Here is a 21550-nt window from a genome sequence, read left to right on the forward strand (position 1 = left end):
AGGGGTTTGTAAGAAGCATTTAGCTCCAGTCATTTTATCATGGATAGAGTAGATATATAGTCAAAATGTCAGAATTTGTGTATGAATGGAAGTGACTGTCGCGTGGCAGAGCAACGGTAGTCGGTATAACATTGGTGTTTAGTTTACATACGTACACAACATTGGCAGCATAGTAGGCTACACTCTAATAGAGTACTATGGTGGCAGCGTCGGACCCGTATCCTCTGGTCTGTAGACGAGCGGTTGAACCGAAGGGAAAAAATCAATCATGTTAATCTCTTTACATTAACCACTGTACCAAGCAAACTGACAAACATATTTGAACACTGTAACACACAGATTATTTATGTCAATGCAGACAGTGATTATAAGTAACTAGAAGTATACACCGCGGTGGGTCAAACTTTATTGCAAACATTTCAATGTGCAGACTTTAATTAAATATTAGACGTAAGAAGTTAAACATAGATTGACGCGCTGGTTGTTTAATTGCACTGGTAATTAACTGCTGTTATAAAACATGTTATACAACTATTGAGTGTCGTTTAGAGCAAGTTTTATTCACTTTTAAAACAGCACTATGGGTGTTTATGTAGTCACGTGTTCTTAGAATACCCAAATGCACTGAACCGAATCGGGGATTTTTTTGGTGAGATTTTGAAGTTTTGTTTTCTGGGTGTTGGGTTTCTTATTGTAAACAAATTTACATCAATTTTACGCCATCTCGTTGCCGATTTTGTATAAGTTTTGAGGTAGTGATCTGTCGTTCAATCAATATACGATGAACGAAGTCGAAGCGTGCATGAAGAAGGGATGTATTTGGAAAACTTTACCGGAGCAGATTAAATCGGTGTGTTTTTACTTTTTAAAAATGTCGTAAAACGTTTCAAGTCGCAAAATGTATATTTAATTCTACGAAAATCGTTATAACATGGGTGTTATGTTTCATACACCTCGTGCTCAATTGCAAGTTATCACTTTCTTAACTATGTGGGTTTGTTTTATGTATGTAGTGTTCTTGGGCAAGATACTTAACGGCAATTGCTCCAACCCAAGTTACATTCATTCTCAGCCTTGCTTTTTATTTGACACTCTTCTCCACACTTTTTATCCATACCATGTTTTAACAACTTTTATTTTGCTGTTGATTCCCTTCACTGCGTTCTTTAAATAACATGATCTTTGCTATCGTTTTTGAGGAGATAAATAAAATTTCTTTTATCCTATTCATTCATATAATAAACAACATACAAGTAAACAAATTTTAATCTAGGCGTTGAGTCATTCAAAAGAGGAATATGACCGCATGTTGTTCAACTACAGTATTCGTAACCAGCTTCGATACAAAACATCAGCCGTACGCCATGTTTTTGATGATGAAAGAGCATATTACAACAAACTAATGAACCATAGTAGGCGACATCTTATGCTGTATCCATATCATTTGCAAGGTCAGTTGCTTTCTTTGTTTTCGTTATGTTTGTTATGTTATATAGTTTGTTATATATATAGATTCTATATGTTATATATAGATTACTCCAACATAGTGGTCCCTTATGGAAAATATTGCTCACAAAAATAATTAAACAATCACCCACAAAGTTACATACATATGTACCAACTCTTAGCGGGCACAAGGTGAATGAAACATGACACCTGTGTTATACGACTATCGTTGCTGTGCAACACAAGTTTTATTAAGTGAAGTCATTTAATTATTCATACAAGCATATATACCATATTTAATTTAGTAAATATATATATTGATGTAATATTAATTATATCTGCAGAAAAAATGATTGGTTTACGTGTCACTCCGTTTTCATATTACTTAACCATGATGGAAGGTATTATGATGCAATTCAAAAGTTACGATTCACTTCCTAACTTTACTGCTGCTGATTGTGAGTTGTTTATGATTGCATGTTATTTAATATCTGGTATAGGCACCAAACCTGGGTGGCAGGGTAGGTAGGCCAACCCTGGTATTTTCTGCACGGCATCACTCAGTAAACAAAAAACATCATTACTGATAGTGTGAAATTTGTTTCACAGGATTTTGTGTTTAACTCTCTCTGCTTCTCTGCATTTTGAAATGTTTGTAAAATATATGTTTCCCACAATCTGCTTTTTAAATTCTTAAACAATATTTTCCACTTTCTAATTGTATATATATATACTGAAAATTAGTTTTATTACAAAATAATTTGTTTACATTTTCAATTCAAGTAAAATTTAAATAAAAACATTGTAACACTTTGCCTGTTTTAACCAAATAAATTATATATTCGAAAGTTTTATTATTCGTACCAAAACGAATTCATTTTTCAATTCCAGGTCTCCGTGTGCTTGGGATTGGACGTAACCAATATATTGAGTTAATGAACAGATGTCGTTTGAACCGAAAGTTCAAGAGATAATGTCAATGAAGAGAATTGTAAATGTGCGGGAATATCTGCCAATAGTTCCTGTAGATATCCCGTTACAACCGTGGTGGATTGTGTGCGTGGGATTTATTACGGAAGAAGACATGAAAGTAAGTTGGTTTTGAACCTAAAAATACTGTTTAATAAAACATAATCACCCACAAAGTAACATACTTGGTAATTCCTAAGCTGGCACGAGGTGTATGAAACAGAACACCTGTGTTATAACGACTGTCGTTTTCCGGCCACACAAGGATAAAGTAGGGTACATTTATTCTGTTCTCTGTGGGTGAGGTCCTACAGTGTTTTCAATGCTATGGGTCCTGAGTTTTAGGGCATAGTTGACCCATTACCTTGACACCCAGGGTGATACAACCAACTAGCAACAACTGGGTTGAAGCGATGTCCGTTCTAGTTGAATGTATTCACCACTTTTCCCAATTAGATTCCCTTTGTATAATGCCAATTAGTGTAACTGTATTATAATTAAGTCAAGATGTCACCCTAGAAATTAATAGAAATATTATTTCTGAAACAAGAGTATTACATCACTATACTAACTCAGTAGGGTAGACACAAGTGCTTATACATGAGTCACATACCAGATTAAGACACTCAGTCAAGTAAATCATTTCCTAATCTACAATATATGTTCGTTGACAACAGTGTGTGTTTTATACAAACTGACTTTCGATTTAAAGTAATATAATGTCTTTAGGTGAATGTTGTTTAGTAGCCATGATTTTGTTTTTATAAGTTAATTTCAATGGTGTATTTACTGTATTATATATATTTATGTTTTAAATTCACAAGCTGTGAGGTCATTGTCCGAAGTATTTGTATTGCCCCGTTATACGTAGTAAGCTGTGAAACAGTCTATCTGCAGACATTTATTATTGTACTCATTTACATAATTAGTGTTTCATGGATTCTATATGGGTGAGGTTATATGGCACGACACACCAGGGGTCATGGAATTTAGCCAAAAGTTGACTCCTGAGTCATTACCCCAAAGTCATTTACTTATTTCTATCTTATTTCAATTTCTAAAGTAAGACATGTAACATGGCTCAAAATATAGGCCAGACTTGGCCAATTACTTTAAACAAACATTATTGCCCTGTAGATATTTAATTCAGTTTTTCGTGAATAAAACAATTATCTCTTCTATTCTCAGGGATGTAGTCCCAGGATGCAGGATTTGATTGACAGCTTGATAGATTGTGGACCTCGCATAGCAAGCAGCATCAGTATCAACCTTATACATAGTTTGTACACCAGAGGTCTCATCTACCTTCATATTCCTATTGAAGATTCAACGAGAATTTACGGTGAGTTATGTTATGTTTATGTTTGGAATCCCTAGCAACAAGTTATGTTGTGTTTATGTGTAAATCATTAGTAACCAATAGCAACAAGTTTTTTTTTATTTTTGGTGAAAAAATGGGTTTTATTGTGAAATGCCGTTTTTAAACTTTGGAAGGCATTACTAAAATGCAGTTACACTCATAGTTGTCAAACATAGGGAACCTCATTGCATAATGCGGAAATTGAAATATACTTGGATAGTATATTTTTTATTTAAAATTTTCAATTTCTTCAGTCCCACCACTTGAGGGTTTTGTCATGAACCGAGTCCTCGGAGATTACCTTGAAACGTTGCTTTATAAGATCTTTATCTCGATCGACGAACGAACAACGGTTGCCGAACTCTCACAGATTCTTGATACGAGCAAATCCATGGTTAAGGTATGTGGCTGGTTCTAACTTGTTTATTTTCGTGTGACGGAGCAAGAGCAACTACAGTTTCATACACTCATGCCTGTGAGCCTGTCTAGCATTTACCAAAAATGTAATTTTGTAAATGATTTTTTTTTCATTTAGAGTATTGAGTTTAAAACTGCCTGTGAGACTTTAATTTAATCCAAATTAAACATAATGTTTTCACAGAGAGCAATTTCTCTTTTCTGTCGTTTGGGATTCGCGCAGATTCTCACCAACGATGAACCAACTACGGTTAAGATGCATTATACATGGAGGGAAAAACTTCAGCAAGGTATATTAGGCTGGAATACTAAAACAAAAACTCTTATCTTTAACTTTTTTACCAAATTCTAAATTCAACAACAATTTTCAAATTAATAATTTTTTCTACAGATTCAACGCTACACAAACATTCGAAAATTTCAGACTCTGGATCAGACAATATTAGGTAAAATAACATTAGCAATAATTTTGTGTTATATAAATACCACAATAGTCACTTCAAAATTCCTAATAGTTTTTATTTTTATTGTCATACTCATAGGCTCATACCAGTATAATAGTTTTATAGGTGACTAGTAGTTTTTTTATTTTTGTGTTATATGGATACTACAATACTTCAAAATTTCGAACAGTTTTATTTATATTGTTATAACAGTATAATAGTATGAGAGAGATCACTAATTCATAATAACAACTATGTCCACTAATCCAACTATATAGTTATAATTTATTACTAGACACTGTAATTATATGACATAATAATATATGGCTTTATGCTGCTTTCAACCACTGTTGTAGTTAGTCATAAATGTCCGCTAAATTGTATTCGTGCTTTTTTTGTATTCGTGCTTTAAAAATTTTGTTGTGTCGCCATCTGAGAATAAATAATTTACTTTTTTTACTTGTGCTTATAGACATGCCCTAAAAAGTTTATTTATATTTTTTATACATATTATACCACCCATGTGAAATATAATACCTGTAAGTCTTTCCACACAAGATTAACTCGGATTTCCTCGGATTTCTTTATTATTAACTTGTGTTTTAGGACCTAAAAAGTTACATTCATTCATACACCACCAACCTTCTATACAGTATACCATCTACATAGATTATATATAGTCAGTGGCGCAGCCAGGGGGTTTAGGGGGTTGCGACCCCCCCTTATAAACCCAAAAAATAAAAAAATTATTTAAAAATAATTTAAAAAAAAGATTTTTTGATCATTTTTTTATTAACCCCCCCCCCCTTATTTTTTTCTGGCTGCGCCACTGTATATAGTATTAATATTTTCTTACCCACAGTATACCTGGAAAGTCAGATGGGAAACTTCTAACATGGAGTATTGATCACGATACTTTATCCATGGATTCACTTATAATGGATGACTTGAGTATGTTTGTTGTACTTAACAATAATTCTCCCATAGGCATATTACAATTGTTTTTTGGAATATTTTTATTGCATTATTCCCACAGTTAAAGTTTCTAACTGAAAGGTATTTCTCTTATCTTAATTTACTGGAGCAAATATAGTACTGTAGGGTAAGATGGAATACTGTTACCTCTGCCACCAGGCATAATGTAAGTAATCTTTCAATGGCTGAAAAACATAGTGAATTCCCATTTTTCACACCAGATGAGTCGTTAAAAGATTATTTTCTTTCAATAACCCTTGTTCACCACTAGGTGATGCGTTCAGCCAAACAAGCCTTCCCACCCCCACCTCACCCATTCATCACCCTTGTCGCCATGGGAAACGTATAATGTTTCTATTTGATTCATCGTTAACTGCGTTCCTCATGATGGGAAATCTATCCAATGTAAGTTCCTATTTATTAAATCGGAAAGTTCACTTGTTAAAAGGAGGATGTTTTTTAACCTTTGTTTTTAACAAACTTATAGATTTTTTACCAAATTGCGCTGATTTTGGTATGAAAACTCCAAATTGTCAGTCATATAGTAAAAGAAAATAATAAAATATTCCAATTTAAAAATTCACCCACAAAGTTACATACGTGGTATTGTGGTAACTCATAAGTGGGCATGAGGTGTATGAAACAAAACAACCGTGTTACAACAACTGTCGCTACTTAACCACTTAAGAATAAACAATTTACATTCATTCATTCACTTTAATTCACTCCCCCACAGGGTTTAAAGAACCACGCAGTAACATTATACGAGGTTGGCAAACTAACTGATGAATCACTCGATAATTTTGTCCACGAGTTGGACGCGATACACACCATGCCAGGGTGGGAGGGGGAAGCAAGGAGATACCAACAACATGCTCTTGTGTTAAGGTGGGATGGTGTCGTTTTAATGACTGTTATTTGCCAGTGACATAAAATCGAGTTAATTTAAACTGTATTGTGGTTTGGCAGCCATTGTTTTATTTGACTGTTTTACTCAAGTAGTTTTTACCTCTAGCTGGTTTAACAACTGTCGTTTTGTTGTTAATTTCATTCACTTTATTCCATCAAACTGATTTCGTTGCTGTATTCAAAGAAGTTAATGACTTTTTTAATCCTTGATAATGTCATATTTCATGATGATGCCATATTGTTTGATGATGTCATCAACGATGTCATATCTTCCCTCCACACAGATCAACAATACTTTCCCTTCGACAAAACAAACAACTGACGCAACACTTGAGTGATAATGATGATTATGACATCACAGAAGCAGGCATCGGACTTGATCTCGTACGATCGGAAAGTTTGACGAGTCTTGACCGACCAACCATGAATAGGTTGCTTAATAAGGTGATGTAACAAACAAATAATAGATGTCATTGTCATGTAAATGAGTATCAAGCTTTTTTATCCTTAAATGGATAGGTAACAAATGTTTGTGAGTGTTTTTTACAGTGCTACCAATTAACGATTCATAATCATACAATTTTCAAGCTTTTCGATGGATGTTTTAATTAAAATTTTTATATAGAGATTTTGACTCTTTCATAAACAAATGGTTCTATTTTTCTTTTATACGCTTTAATTTGGTATTTTGTTTCATGCAAAAACGAAAAAATTTCTTTCTACTTCCTACAGAACTACCACATAGCCATAGCAATGTCACCCCTCAGCGAAGTCGGAATAATTTCCGATTCTGATTCGTTCCACATGATCGGGCCTACATCACCCGTTATCGCCTCCGTGTGGATGAAGTTATACATCTACGAGGTTGTCGGATCCGGTCCCGTTTCCGTGCTTTTCCCGATTCAATCGCAACTTTCTTCACTGCCAGATGTATTTAATGTAAGTACTGTTTTGGAGGTTAATGGGGAAAAAGGGGAGTAAAGGGGAAAAAGGTGAGTAGTGTGGTATTTCTGGTGGGATAACAGGTCAGCCTTAGTTGAGTAATGGAGAAAATGAAGAGAATTGGGTTAACTCTAGTTCTTAAATTCTAAATGCCCTGATGTACCTGGCCATATGACCTCACCTATATAGAATAGAACAAGTTTTTCATACATGGTAACTTGTAAGCGTGTATGAAACAGAACACCAATGTTATAAAGACTATTATTGACAGATAAATAAGTTAAATCCACACCAAACATTACCGTTATTCACAGGATTACGATGAGTTATTAGTGACCTCATTCACCCATGAACCAGTGGTGGCGAGATCATCCAACGTGATGTTCATGATTCATGAAATACTTCATAACTCACCAGTTCTTGTGCAGGTGAGAAACACTTTCATGTTTTTTTAAAAAAAAATTATTTTATTTATTTTTTAATTTTTTTTTAAACTTTTTTTAAAAAATTATTTTATTTATTTTTTCAATTTTTTTTTATTTTTTTTATTTTTTTTGTACCTATTCATTGTTTCCATTTGTTGGAACTTTTAATTTACCTTTGATTATGATACAATCGCCAAATCACTGTGCCAAATTTTATGTGTTTTTTTTATCTTGTGACTTGCCTAATGACAAATACGCCTATATTTTATATCAGTATTAAGCTTTGGACCCTGTATCTTTCAGTTAAGATGCAAGGACCTAACCACTGACCTACTTTTAATACCAATGATATTTAATCATGTAACATCAATTTACTCTAAATATCCAGGGATACAGTCGGAAGAATTGTCGCCCACGGAAGGTTTACGTCCCGTTCCATCTTGCCTCAGATCCCCATGGAACAGGTGATGCGGGAGGATCTTCCATCCTCGCAAGATTATCTGATAAGTTATCACTTGAACATACATGTGGATATGTTACTCTCCTCAATAATTTAAGCTCGAAATCCAGTGAAGATAAAAATGAAGGTAAGATGAACAGTATTTAGGTATGTAAATTTAATGTTTCAATCTTAGTATTTTTAATTCATGTTCAATCTTATACAGTAACAGACTGAATTCAGTTAATCATCCTCGCATGACAGGGCATTGAAAGTTGTTTTAACACGGTTTTTAAAGGTTTTTTATGAAAGTGACTGAAATTTTTATTTCTTCAAAAATACACCGAAAATACCTAAATTTTAAATTACTGCAATAAACTATGGTCCAAAAAATATTTTATTTCCAGCTGAAGATGACTATTGTTTGTTGGATATTAACTTTGGAATTCCACTTTTTGATGAAGCACTCAACCATGAAGTATGCAGTGGGTTTGTTGCTTCTAATATTTGTAGCAACGCAAGGTGAGATATGATGTGTACTATTGACTAGAAGTTATTTATTTCGGAGGGAGGGGGCTATAACAGATGGTATAAACACGGGTGTTCTGTTTCATACACCTCATGCTCGCTTACAAGTTATCATATATGTTACTTTGTTAGTGATTGTTTTTACTTTTGTATGGCTAACATTTTGGAGAACACATAGGAGACCATTGGATTGGAGCATTTAAACATATACGTCGACATTGCTTATGCTTATAAGTATAATCAGTTATTAATATTCTTCCATTCACAGTTTGAAGTTGCTTGCTCAATTCAATGAAAAGTTGTTAAAAGACGTCACATCATTTATTCAGTCTCAAGTAAGAAGTTCGTTTTAATTTTATTAACGTTTGTTCGAACAAACTGTCAATTTTATGAATATTCTTATTCTAAAAATGAATGAATGTATCTCATTTATCCTCTTGTGGTGGGACACGATTCGGTTTAACACGAATGTCTGTTTTGTATACTCGTAACATATACGTGGTAACTTATCGTAACTGGACATGAGTTAACAGCCGTGTTAAAGCTCATTAAGTTGCCTGCCACGTAAAGATAAACAATCAAAATTCATTTTTAATTATCATTTTCTGTATTTTTCGTTTACTACGAAATGGGACGATAAAAGAGAATGAAAACGTGTCCCATCTTACCCCACACTATAATTCATTTAACTTGTATCACAGAACGAGTGGCGTGACCCCTCCGTCCACCCAAAACTAACGATGACAAAACATAAAAACAAAGTTCCGTTTCCGATGTCCACACTAATATTTGACGGCAGTAAAGTCCATTCATTAAAGCGGAACAAATAACAACGCATCCCATGTAGCACCCTGTGCAATATCCTTACAGTGTTGCCATTTTCAAAACGCCTGCACTGCGCTTATACCAAATGAAGCATGCTCGTGAAACACTTTTTTTCGCATGCAATTGTGCCATAAGCGAGATGTTCTCGCTCGTTTTTTCCAGACGCAATATTTTTGTAATGAAAGCTTGCCTTTCCATATAAACGTACACATCAGCCGCGTAAATAATTGTTTGCGTATACATAACAACGTGTATCACTGGGTATTTTATTTTATTGCAATAAACGATACGGAATTTCTTCACATATGGGTTGAACTTGATTTAACGTAGAATATGGCGTTACGAGCTTGATGATGGCGTCACTAGCTTGGAGATTACGTCACGCTGACTGTTGACTTGCCTAAACGATTGAAATTATTTTAAATTTATTACTAAGTGTTACCACAACTTACCTTTTGTGCGCGGTCAACCTCTTCGAGACATTTTAATGACGTAAGCAGTTTTGATGACGTAGCGCATTACGCTGATCACTTCACTGCAACAACGGCTGGATATATTTCGACCAACAGTTGAAAGAGTGAAATCGCAGCGCAACGAATAAAAAAAACGAACCACAGTGGATTTTGCTTCAGCGGTAAGACCTGCAGTGGCAAAGTGAAACTGTAAACGTTTCCCTTTACTCCTACAAGGTTTTCCACCAAGCCAGAGTTAATTCTTTGCTGCCTTGAAAACGGGTTGAACGAAAATAACCAGCAAAAAACTGCGACGTTTTGATACAGTTTCTTTGTATGGTCATACTTGCGCCCAATGCTTCGACTGTTAGTAAAACTACGTGTCGACTGTAAGCAAGTCACCGTTTAAGTGATAAAAGCTTCTCACAGTAGAGCCGCAACACAGCAGGAAACGAAAGGACAGACGTTTTCCACGTAAATTCGTAACTAATTGAAACCTCAAACCGGATGAGATACAAACATATGCAACATTAAATCGTAAACGAATAGACAATTAAGATTATCCCCTTTAAAGTTCTTGATTTATGAGGGTTGTGACAATAGTCTAAAGAACTGAACGTTTAATTAACTATAGAAATTGTTTGGTGTATAAATGGTTCCATGATACCCGGTAGTTGTTATGGTCTGTTCAACTAAGGTTAAAACGACAATACTGACTGAGGTTTTATGGTGAACTGTACACTATTAATATGTGTTTGTGGTTACTTCAATGTAACTGTGCTTCTAACATGGACAGTAATTTAGGTGGGAACACATATTTTTTTATTTATCTCTTGATTGCAGTAGCGATGCTAAAATTTAAAAACAAAGAGGCGGAATTTATCAACAAAACAACGGTCGTCAAAAACATTCTAGGGGTAATTCGATACAACTATGGACACCGTATGATAATGTGGCAATGTTGCGGTGCATAAGAAGCGCATTACCAATCGGCTATGTCTTAACTTAGTTGTCAAATTGCTCAGCTCTCTAGCCCTACCACACGGATACAGTTCGTATAAATATTGTTTAGGCAATACACATAAAAAAGTTACTGGTGCTTCTTGCTGGACAGCGCTCGTAACTCTGGCAATAGAAAACGTCGTGCTAATAAGTTTATTTTGGCAAAGTTCAAACGACTCAAACTTGAAATAGTTTGTAATGTAACATGTTAACTTTCTGTACTTAAAACACAGTTTTTTTTTATCGCGGATAGTCTTTAAAAATAACGGCACGAAACTTTCCAAAATCTGTGTTTTACATGTTTTGTTATCAATATTTTTTAAACTGAAAAATCTCTATAGGTTACATTTCCGAAATAAAATTCCGATGTACCATAAGTTTATTATAAAGGCTTGCGTACTGGTAGTAAAATAATGTTCATTGAAGTAACTTATTAATTGGAATTTAGTGCCAAACTTGGTCTACATTTCTTAATCGACCAAAAAGGTTTAAAATTTAAACAGTGTGACGTTACGTTCAGTCATGCGTATCGCTTCCTTGGACCATCTGTAGGACACGTCGTTAGTTTCCTGGCAAGATTTTCACATGGATTAAAATGCGACAAGGAAGCTACATGGCTGTGTATTTAGTACTAGAACATGGTGTTTAATGGCTTATGCTGTGATAAGGATTGAGAACTTCTTATGAAATTTTAATGGGGTAAAATTTGACTGTTTATTCATCAGATAAATTGTTTATTACGAGGCAGAAAACGTCTGGAATTTTAGTTAGTGTTGTGTTGTCCTGTAGTTAAGAATGTCAACTAGTTTAACTGTATCGTCTGTGTGTAAGTGTATCATATGTGACATGTGTGGCTTTCGTATACTGGTGTAATAGTTTGAAATATGTGGGACATCTAGCAGAATGGCAGTGATAGTTACATGTTTTAGTTTTATATACGAATTTAGGTTTTTAAATCTGGGTATATCTGTAAATTCTTCTTGTGTGTGTATGTGTATTTTCTTAGTTTTGAAGAATCATCTTAATATGTAATCAGCTAATCTAAACCTTCTAACCACAAATGTATAAGTATAACGTATTCTCTAAAGATGCCAGGAAAAATTCCACACGCTATGTCTCACACTAATCACTATAATACAAAACCACCTTATCTTTCGTCATTCGCTTTGTCTCTGATTCTCGTTATAACCATAGAACTAAAACTCAAACCCCATGTTTTCTGTTAAGTTAAAATTGTTGTATGAATATATATAAGTAATATAGGCTACTAAGCAAGTAAAATATTATTCTCTTTTACCAGACTCTTTGTAAAAGTTAAAAACTTCCAATATGAGTGAAACACTAGGTGAAACGGTGAGCAATGCTATCAACAACTTTGTCAACGAAACTTTCCAAAAATCAAACTCATCGGCTAAAATACCTGCCACACCAGAAGGCAAACTAGTTGCGTACACTGCTCTTATTTCTATGGCTGTTGTTCCTATTATTATTGGGGCTTACAGATCAGTTGCATATCTTGAGAAACAAAAGGTTTGTTAAAAGTTTTTATTTGTTAAAACAACTGTTGTTGCCTCGGCACGTGAGGATAAATTTCCAATTTCCAAGCTCTAATGGAAGGGGATTTGCAAAATCAAGCCATGGACCCATATAGGCCAGGGTTGGCCCATTTTCATAGCAGTAAATTGGTAAAAATTATATATTATAAAATACCTTGTTAAAAATCCTAAATGTATTTTCAGTTGACGGGTGAAAAACCAGACACAATCACGAAAGATGATGCCATGAAATTTCCTCTCGTTGCAAGTTGCATGTTGTTTGGTATTTATGTCTTCTTCAAGCTCTTCTCACAAGATCATATTAACATCCTCGTCAGTTTCTATTTCTTTATCCTCGGTATCTTTGCTATGGCTCACATTATTGGGTAAGTGGAAATGAATCCTGTTCTTCAATCTTAAACATCGTTTTTCTAAATATTTAGCAAAATCTAGGATAACATTGGAAAAGTTTGTGCAGTTCAAGACATTTGTTTTCAATCACTATAAAGAATAATAATCGATATATATTTTTACCATCAATTGTAAATTTACTCCTTGCATTTTTTAGGTATATATATAGTTAACACAGTTACAGTTATGTTAGATGTTTTAAATTGTATATAGCCTGACATCTATATTATATAATATTTTATTTGAATTTTATTTTAGACCATACGTTGAGAAACTGATTCCAGCTTCATTTCCAAACTTGCCCTATCATTTACATCTTACTGAGGGAAGTGAAGAGAATAAATCCGGTAAATATTGGCAGAGTTTTTTGATTGCTATTTAAGTTCTTTAACTCTTGTCCTATGTTATAATTTTCTAAAGGTATTGCACACTACTTTGTGTTTATACCAAGCAGGATCTTTATTATTTTTTGCCCATATCACATCTCATTATTTGGTTTACTTAAAAAATCCTTTAAGCGGCAGTAGGGCTATGTTCATACTTTTACACGCAACTTTTGATTTTCAAAAAAAATGTTTTAACGTTTTTTTTTAGTTTTATTGGACTTGGATTTTGATCGTAAATATGTTGTTTCTATTGCTTTGTTTGGTCTTGTCTCTGGATGGTATGCAGTAAAAAAGGTATGTAGGCTATATTGGCTATATTATATAATATAAAAATGTACAACTTTTAAAAAGATGTAAGAAAACTTTATACCATACACAAAAATATTGTTTTCTATTGTGTTTTTTCAGTTACAAAGCGATTTAATAATATAACCGATATTTCAACTATCGATTAATACGCTATGTCTGGTAGTAAACGAGCAGTAGAAAAAACTTTATTGAATTATTCACATAACTTATCATATGCAGCACTGGTTGGCAAACAATCTAATTGGTCTTTGCTTCGCCATGAACGGTGTAGAATTGTTGCAACTTAGCAGTATTGGGACTGGATGCATCTTATTAATTGGTAAGTATTTTAAATATTTAAGTTAAACAGGATGAAATAATTTCTATTTAAATATTATTTTATAATAATTTGTTGATTTATATCATAAAGTAGCCAATCTGTCAGTCTTTTTTTTGGTAAATTTTTTATTAATTTTAAAGGGACTCATTTAAAAAATACCTTTTTATAATGTTCTCAAAAGTATTTTTTAGCAGGATTTTTTTTACAATGTCTTTAGTACCAGCATACGGTGATACCTTGTTGTCGGTAAAACTCCATTAAATGTTGTACTTTATATATCCTAGGTTTGTTTTTCTATGATGTCTTCTGGGTGTTTGGCACCAACGTGATGGTACAAGTGGCCAAGAAATTTGATGCTCCAATCAAACGTAACTTAAACTTTAAACTATTATTTAAAGCTGTTTGTTTTCATGGACCATAACACTAAAGGTTTCATGTAATACATTTGGATGCCTTTGCCATTGAGAAGTTTTGTTTAACTGAAACTGGTCTTATTTTTTTAAAGACATACGTTTCTTGTGGAAAAGATGTGACATTGTATGTTTTAGCACTATAACTTTACAACTGAAAACAGCTTTTTCCCAACTGTAAAGTTTCTATATAAAACATTAAAACAAGCAGAGTCAAAGTATATTGCATTCACCACATTAATAAATGAGGTTCCCTATGTTTGACAACTATGAATGTCACTGTATTTTAACAATGTCACCCCAGCTTTTACCCTGCTGTTAGGTGTCTATACAAACAAGCAGAGCCAAAGTATATAGCATTCACCACATTAATCAATGAGGTTCCCTATGTTTGACAAATACGAGTATAACTGTATTTTAATAATGTTACCCCAGATTTGACTGAAAATTAAAAAATCCGTGCGCCAATAATCCAAAGGGCCAAATGCTGATATTAATGTAAAAATGATCCATAAATATGTTTTATTTTATTATATTGACATTATTTTATATATATATTGCAACACAAGATTTTAATGTATTTTTCCACAGTGGTTTTCCCCCAAGATTTTCTTGTAGAAGGAGTGTTTGGAAAGAACATGGCAATGTTGGGTTTGGGGGATATTGTTATTCCAGGTAAATTAATACAAACAATATATCTCTATTGTATGTGGTAGCACCCTGGGTGTTGAGGTAATAGACCAACCCTGGCCTAAACACTCATTTTGTTTTGTGCCATGGCATAAAACCTCACTTTTAGAGAATACAAGGTCTTTATTCTTTTACCTTTATTATATTTACTGCAAGATTAGTGGTACGAATGCTCATATAAACATTGAACTGTATAATCTAACACCTCATAAGCCTTTGTTGCATTAAACTCAAAACCAAATATAGTGCTTTACTTGGTAAAATTTTAAATATAAACGCCATATAAAGTAGCTTCTTTTGTTTCATGTTTATTAAATTTTCCTTATTTTTTTTGCTTCTGTTAACCATTGACCATTAAATAGTGGTTTGGTTCATAGCAGCTCTTAATTAATAACAACATTCAATAGGCCTAATACATAATAAATGTTGATTCTTGATCATAGACATTATAATGGACCGGGGGACATATTGCCAAATTCTATATCCATTTATATCAACCCATTACACAGAATGCGTGATGGTATTTTAATGTTATTTTAACTTGTTTTTTATTTAACAGGAATTTTCATTGCCCTTCTGCTGCGCTTTGATAAGAGGTAAGTTTATTAAATATGTAATATATCTAAATTATTTGTGAGTTTATAGAATCTCACTTGTGTAGAATATAAATCTTTATATAAAATGTTGTCATGGTGTAGTTAACATTCGTTAATCTCAATCTGTAATTCAATTCCTTTTTTTGTTTTTTTTTTTAGTTTAAAGAGAGACAAGAATCTGTATTTCAACTCTGGCATGATCGCTTACTTCACTGGATTGTTAACCACTATTATTGTAATGACCGTGTTCAACCACGCCCAACCTGCTTTGCTATACCTTGTCCCGGCTTGTATATCTGTACCATTAGGTGTCGCTTTCTATAAAGGAGATTTGGAAGCGATGTTCAGGTAAGATGGTGTTTGTGTGCACTGTTGTTGCCGGGTGTATTACAAATATGAATTAGATCTTTCGTCAATTGTTCATTCTGTGAATTTAAAGGAACAAAGTTTCGTCTGCCATACGGCGGGGCATCATCAGGATTTGTCCCTAAGTGCGACATATTGGTTATCGTCTCTGCCTGTAGCCTAGTGAAGGGTTTGAAATGTGCAAGTCCAACAAACTTTTGAAATGCAACGAAAAGCTTTTCTTTTATACATTGTGCAAAATTATTATATCTAACATTATCTTGCAGTTATTCGGATGAAAAAAGTGAGAAAACCGAACCAGAAAAACAAGAAGACACCAAAAAATCGGACTGAGTTGACCAATATTGCCGAATGTAAATTATTATTTTAGAAACATGGAAAACGTCCTGTTGCAGTGTGTAGTTGTTGTTTTTGTTGTTTATTCTACACACATTGTATTTGTTGTGAAATATCTCCGTATGGTTTGTGGGAATCTATACCAATCTGTCTACAGGTTCAAATTTAAATTCTGTTTAAAAATTGTTGCCATACTTTATCTTTGCACTAGTTGCATTTTAATCTTGCCTATAAGTCTATCAAGATAGAAATGTGTATTCGATAACTATTTAAATTCCAATGTAAACTGTACAATATGAGTTGATGTTGTTAAGTTAGCTATTTGGGGTTTGATTGACCAAAAAAATAATTTTTTATTTAAAGTATGGCTGTACCTTTTTTATGAATGAATTTGTAAACTTTGCGGGAAACGATTTTACTTTTTATAGATGAGTGGCTCGTTCTGCCACAGGTGATTAGTGCAATGTCGGTTGTTGCCTTTTTGTAGAATTACGCGCCAAGAAAAAGTAAAATGAAAAAAAAAAGGGTTGTACATAAAATGTAGTACTTTATTGGCGGGAATACTGACACAGAGAATTGCACTGAAGAAAATGGAACTGCAACTTTGGTCTTGAAAGGCACAGGAATACAAGAGGAACTTAAACATCAGCAGAGGCTGTTGTGGTACTATGGATTTGCACTAAAGTAGTTGAAGGCACTGTTGGTGGGATATCGATATTATTGCAACGTAGAATCTCATGCAGGCGGGACATATCTGAAAAGTTAAATTGAATTAGTTTACAGGGGATGTATTATTATATATTGATAAACATATATGAGCATACAGTTGTTTTTGTTTTTAAATGTTGAAGATTTTTGACTATTTTTTAAAGCTTAACCGAACTACAGCACTGGACTATGAAATTAGAGTGAAACAATCGTAAAAGGCGCCGAACTTCACAAAATGCAGAGATAGTTAGATAGTCGTTCCTATGAAAAAAAAAAACTTAATGATTCAAATATTTACTGATTGTTGCAGAGCAGAATTGTCCAAAATAGGCCTGTCACCCCAGGTTTGGAGTCTATGGAAACAATTGCAAAACAAAATTCTGGCTTACCTTGCTCCTTTTGTGAGAGTTTCTCTTCTAGATTATGAATTTGTAATTCCAGCTCAGAATTCTTTTTCTTTATTTCATGAACTCTATCGTCTGCTTTAGTTTTTACTGTTACGATGATACCTGGAAACAAAGACGGGCTATACATAAAAACTAATCCCACGGTTACATACATAGTACTTTGTAAGCAGGTACGAAATGTATGAAACAAAAAACTCATCTTTTAAATGAATAAGGTATACGTTACATCTGTTTATTTATTTAACTATTCATCAATATTAGCAATAACAATCGTAATCTTACCATTAATGATCCTGAAGACTCTCCAAAGCCGTAGAATGACAAGGAGTCCGATAGCAGCAAGGGCTTCGCTCTCCCCGACGAATATAAGAGCGATATCGACACCGAACGATATCACCACGACAACCGCATCCAACACTTCCACCTTGTGGTGTATGAAGTGACGATGATCGGCGATTATCTGGGAATATAAAAGAAGGTAACATATCGTGATTATAAATTTTTTAATGTGTGCCTGACAATTTAGACAACTCGTTAGTGACCGCTGGAGAAATTGTCATTAAGTGTCTTGCCCAAGGACACATTCTTCCACAATAGTAGGAGTATCGAGCCTTGAACCTATAACTTCTGGTCTAGAGACAGGTGCAATAACCACTATGCCAAAAGAAACGCTTAATCTATTTAAATATGATCATAGTTTTACCTTCAAAGCGATTTCCACCATAAATATTGATAGAATTGAGAGAGAAAACCCGTGTAATATCTCTGGTGCGGGATTACCATGTGGTACAATGATTACTTTGAGGTCAATAAGGAGTTCACCAACTACAAGAAAACTGTCCAACACAACTAGCACTATGATTGCAACCTGTATAGGTAAATATGACATAAGTGTTAGTTTCAATAGCAAAATTAAATTAATTAAAATAATAAACAAAAGGTAATTAAAAGCAATTGATAGCAGTTAAACCGGGCTTTGGATATAAAGTATTGCAAAGAGCATCAGTTCAAAGCGTAACTGTTAAACCCAACACATGTTGAAATAAATGTAGAAAACTTGTTTATTTAGGATGAGTGTCATGTTTCATTTGTTTCCGCTTATAGAACTGAAAAGTAACATGTATGTAACTTTGTGGGATTATTTTTTATGTATAGAAGACATTTGGGACAATTTGAACATAGAAACCATCCAAATGAAGCAATTGGCCAAGTTTTTCCAAGCACACATAGTTACATGCGCCAACAAACAATGTGGGTAGCTTAAGAGTAAAAGTTAAATATTAACTAGAATTTTAGGTTATAACTATTTTAATGATACAGGTACAATAAAACCCATGCATGCTATGCATTTTGCACTATGTTGGCACAAATTTGTAATTATATTCGAATCAATTTTAAAACACTAAATAATCACCGCCAGTGTATGAAACAAAGCGTTAAAATTTATTCACTCCTGCAATATACCACAAGTACAATAAGTACAAATGCTCACATGTATTGGTTTAGAATGAAGGATGTGTCTCAGTTTCTCCCTGTTCGTGAGGATTGCTTCTTCCTCATGATCATCTCCATCTTCTCCTATCTCAAACTTCATGTATTGGAACATCCCAAGGTTGGAAGCGGTGAATCGATCTATGGGTGAAGTTGAATGGATGGGGTTATTTTATTGGTGGTCAGGGTGGGAGTTCGATTGGTAAATACATGGATGAATGTAATTTGTGTTTGGATGTAATTTGTTTATTCTTGTATGTTTAGGGCAATGGCAATCGTTACATCACGGGTGTTTTGTTACATACACCTCAATTGTTTCTTAGTGGACACATACGCTTACAATGGTAGTGGCATCAAGCCTCAAATCCTGGAACCCTGGGATGGCATACTCGGCTACCGACTAAGCTAGTCGCCGCCTAAATTAGATTTTGCTTTTTTAGTCGCCTGACTAAAATTTTAGTTGGCCGATTTTGAACGACTAACTTCTGTAATGAGTAATGCACAGAAACTTAGTCAGCCGACTAAATGTGAAAAACCCACCGACTAAATTTTAGTCGGCCGACTAAAAAAACGCGGTAACCAGTAGTTTCCGCGACCGACTAGTTTAGTCAGTAGCCGAGTATACCACCTCTGATCTGATAGCTAGTGGTCAGACACAGATCCTGACATTTTACACTTCAATAGTAGTACTCAATTGGCAACTTTTTCATTAATAATTATATATGTAGGCCTATACATGATAAATCAAAATTTTTAAGTTTTTTTTTACAAAACTATTAGATTGTACACACGAAATCAGCAATAATTAAACAATCTTTTATTCTTTGACACAACTTTAGGTAGATTGAAAAATTCATCAATAAATTAACATTCACCTGATTTTTGTTCTGATTGCATTGAAATCATAGTGTTTTGTGTCGATTGTTCTTGGGGTGCGGGACGCTCATGATTATTGTTGTCGTTAAACGTATGCACCTCGTAACTTAAATTTGTGAGCAATAATGGCTGGTTGGAGGATACGGGTTCAGAGTCTGAAGAAGGGTCTTCAGTGATGCCAATCATTTTGTTTCGAGATCGAAGTTGGATCACAGATGGAAGAGGTTGTGTACATCGTACACTTGCATAATTAGGGTTAATCATGTTGTGGCTTTTATGACGAGATTTATTGCAATTATCGCCTTCCATGATTATAAGAATAATTGTTCTTGCAAATTATATTCTCACCTTCATAAATTATTAGGCTACAATTGATGCCACAGATACTAAACAAATACGACTTGTCTCTCCCTGTTCCTGATAAGGTTCACAAATTAAACGTTTTGTATACACCAGGCACACAGTACGTTCTAGCGTATGATCAACTGTCTATTTATTTTGCGAAAAAATAAGGTCATTACCTGACGTTAATTTACCTCTTGTAATACGCTAGCGAAGATCGAATTAATTAAAACAGGGAAGCGATGGGAATTGGCGGCTAAACGACCGTCGTTAATTATTTATCTATTGTAACGCAGCTATTAAAAACCGTATGTCCGTACTACAATACCCAACTAACTTGACAGTGACTGATCTATACCTACGAGCCAAGTTAGCTATGATACGAGCGTGTATAAGTGTATAACTACATTAAAACGTCTTTGTTAACTTGCATTCTTTACTCATTCGTCTGCTTTATCGTTGCGTCTATTGTTACAATACTAGGTTTCCTTACCAACCATTCTCCTTACTGTATGTATGACATATTCGGCGGTCGGTTCAAAACAATTACGTAATCTAAACTGTTTGACTATAAACGTCCAGACAGCTGATTTCAAGCAAAATACGTGGAATATTGCAAATAAACCATGCAACTCTAGCCCAAAACGCTTCAGACGTAATAGTCATGATGATACAAAATATCCTAATGTTTTCTAGTAAACATGACGTAACGGAAAATGTATCTCAAATTTTTCTTCGTGCAGACACTTGAACCCGCCCAAATTTAAACTTTTTCGAGGTTATACGCTTTGTGACTCATGATGTAATTTAATTTTAATTAGAACACGTTATTAAACGCTTTATTGCAAGTGTTATATGTCTGTTTTACAGTACGTATTTCGTGCAAGTTTCATTTAGATAGTCTGCGTTTGCTGATAGCAACCGGAAATTTTACATAACTGAAATATTTGCAGCAATCTATGTGTATGGCCATGCGAGACAAGAATAAAAGATTTATTAATTTTTAATACAAGTATGTCTAAGTCAGTAGGTTGTATGGTGTGTAATATGGTCTAAGTCAGTAGGTTGTATGGCGATGGTGTTATACCATGGTTATACCAGAGTCCATATATAAAAATGTTTATATACGGGCTCTGTGTTTAACGATAATTGTTATGTTTGGCTAAATCAAAGAGGCTGCGGAACCATAACATGAACGTAAAGTGACACTTCTTTCGTGTATACAATTCACAGAAC

The 21550-nt window shown here is 34.0% G+C and overlaps 3 protein-coding genes and 1 long non-coding RNA gene across 4 annotated transcripts; 2 read left to right on the plus strand and 2 right to left on the minus strand.

Annotated features, from left to right (window-relative positions):
* The first annotated feature begins 585 nt into the window (after positions 1–585).
* On the plus strand, positions 586–9980 carry LOC149730284 (protein FAM91A1-like). Its single transcript, XM_089886268.1, is given in 19 exon segments — positions 586–850; positions 1274–1451; positions 1791–1904; positions 2338–2408; positions 2411–2536; positions 3604–3757; positions 4030–4175; positions 4377–4482; positions 4584–4638; positions 5498–5586; positions 5882–6015; positions 6347–6498; positions 6804–6963; positions 7252–7458; positions 7776–7889; positions 8275–8473; positions 8733–8847; positions 9122–9188; positions 9555–9980. Coding segments are annotated over 19 exon segments (2385 nt in total). The 5' UTR covers positions 586–781; the 3' UTR covers positions 9684–9980.
* On the minus strand, positions 9931–10594 carry LOC149730285 (uncharacterized). Its single transcript, XR_016385817.1, has 2 exons — positions 10131–10594; positions 9931–10078 (listed from the first exon to the last, which is right to left on the minus strand). It is a non-coding gene; the product is annotated as an uncharacterized LOC149730285 (long non-coding RNA).
* A 1809-nt stretch (positions 10595–12403) lies between these two features.
* On the plus strand, positions 12404–17029 carry LOC149730286 (signal peptide peptidase-like). The gene is made up of 10 exons (XM_089886307.1): positions 12404–12662; positions 12872–13053; positions 13337–13425; positions 13673–13758; positions 13993–14092; positions 14377–14460; positions 15094–15177; positions 15752–15788; positions 15948–16136; positions 16421–17029. Exons 1-10 carry the CDS (start codon positions 12462–12464, stop codon positions 16485–16487), a joined length of 1119 nt encoding a protein of 372 aa, XP_089742433.1. The 5' UTR covers positions 12404–12461; the 3' UTR covers positions 16488–17029.
* LOC149730287 (voltage-gated hydrogen channel 1) lies at positions 17018–21444 on the minus strand. Its single transcript, XM_089886308.1, has 6 exons — positions 19972–21444; positions 19098–19237; positions 18309–18473; positions 17888–18065; positions 17588–17707; positions 17018–17244 (listed from the first exon to the last, which is right to left on the minus strand). Exons 1-6 carry the CDS (start codon positions 20279–20281, stop codon positions 17129–17131), a joined length of 1029 nt encoding a protein of 342 aa, XP_089742434.1. The 5' UTR covers positions 20282–21444; the 3' UTR covers positions 17018–17128.
* Between the last annotated feature and the right edge of the window lie 106 nt (positions 21445–21550).

Source organism: Ciona robusta, chromosome 10, assembly GCF_009617815.1.
Source record: "Ciona robusta chromosome 10, ASM961781v2".
In the NCBI taxonomy this organism is placed as follows: domain Eukaryota; kingdom Metazoa; phylum Chordata; class Ascidiacea; order Phlebobranchia; family Cionidae; genus Ciona; species Ciona robusta.

Excerpts from the sequence above, each read along its gene's own strand:
- LOC149730287 (XM_089886308.1), bottom strand. The coding sequence starts at position 20,281 with ATGGAAGGCGATAATTGCAATAAATCTCGTCATAAAAGCCACAACATG. Across the intron at positions 18,474-19,097 it reads TTCATTCTAAACCAATACAT|GTTGCAATCATAGTGCTAGT; the intron begins GTGAGCATTTGT and ends TTACCTATACAG. Across the intron at positions 18,066-18,308 it reads TGGTGGAAATCGCTTTGAAG|ATAATCGCCGATCATCGTCA; the intron begins GTAAAACTATGA and ends TTATATTCCCAG.
- LOC149730286 (XM_089886307.1), top strand. The coding sequence starts at position 12,462 with ATGAGTGAAACACTAGGTGAAACGGTGAGCAATGCTATCAACAACTTT. Across the intron at positions 12,663-12,871 it reads CATATCTTGAGAAACAAAAG|TTGACGGGTGAAAAACCAGA; the intron begins GTTTGTTAAAAG and ends ATGTATTTTCAG. Across the intron at positions 14,461-15,093 it reads ATTTGATGCTCCAATCAAAC|TGGTTTTCCCCCAAGATTTT; the intron begins GTAACTTAAACT and ends ATTTTTCCACAG.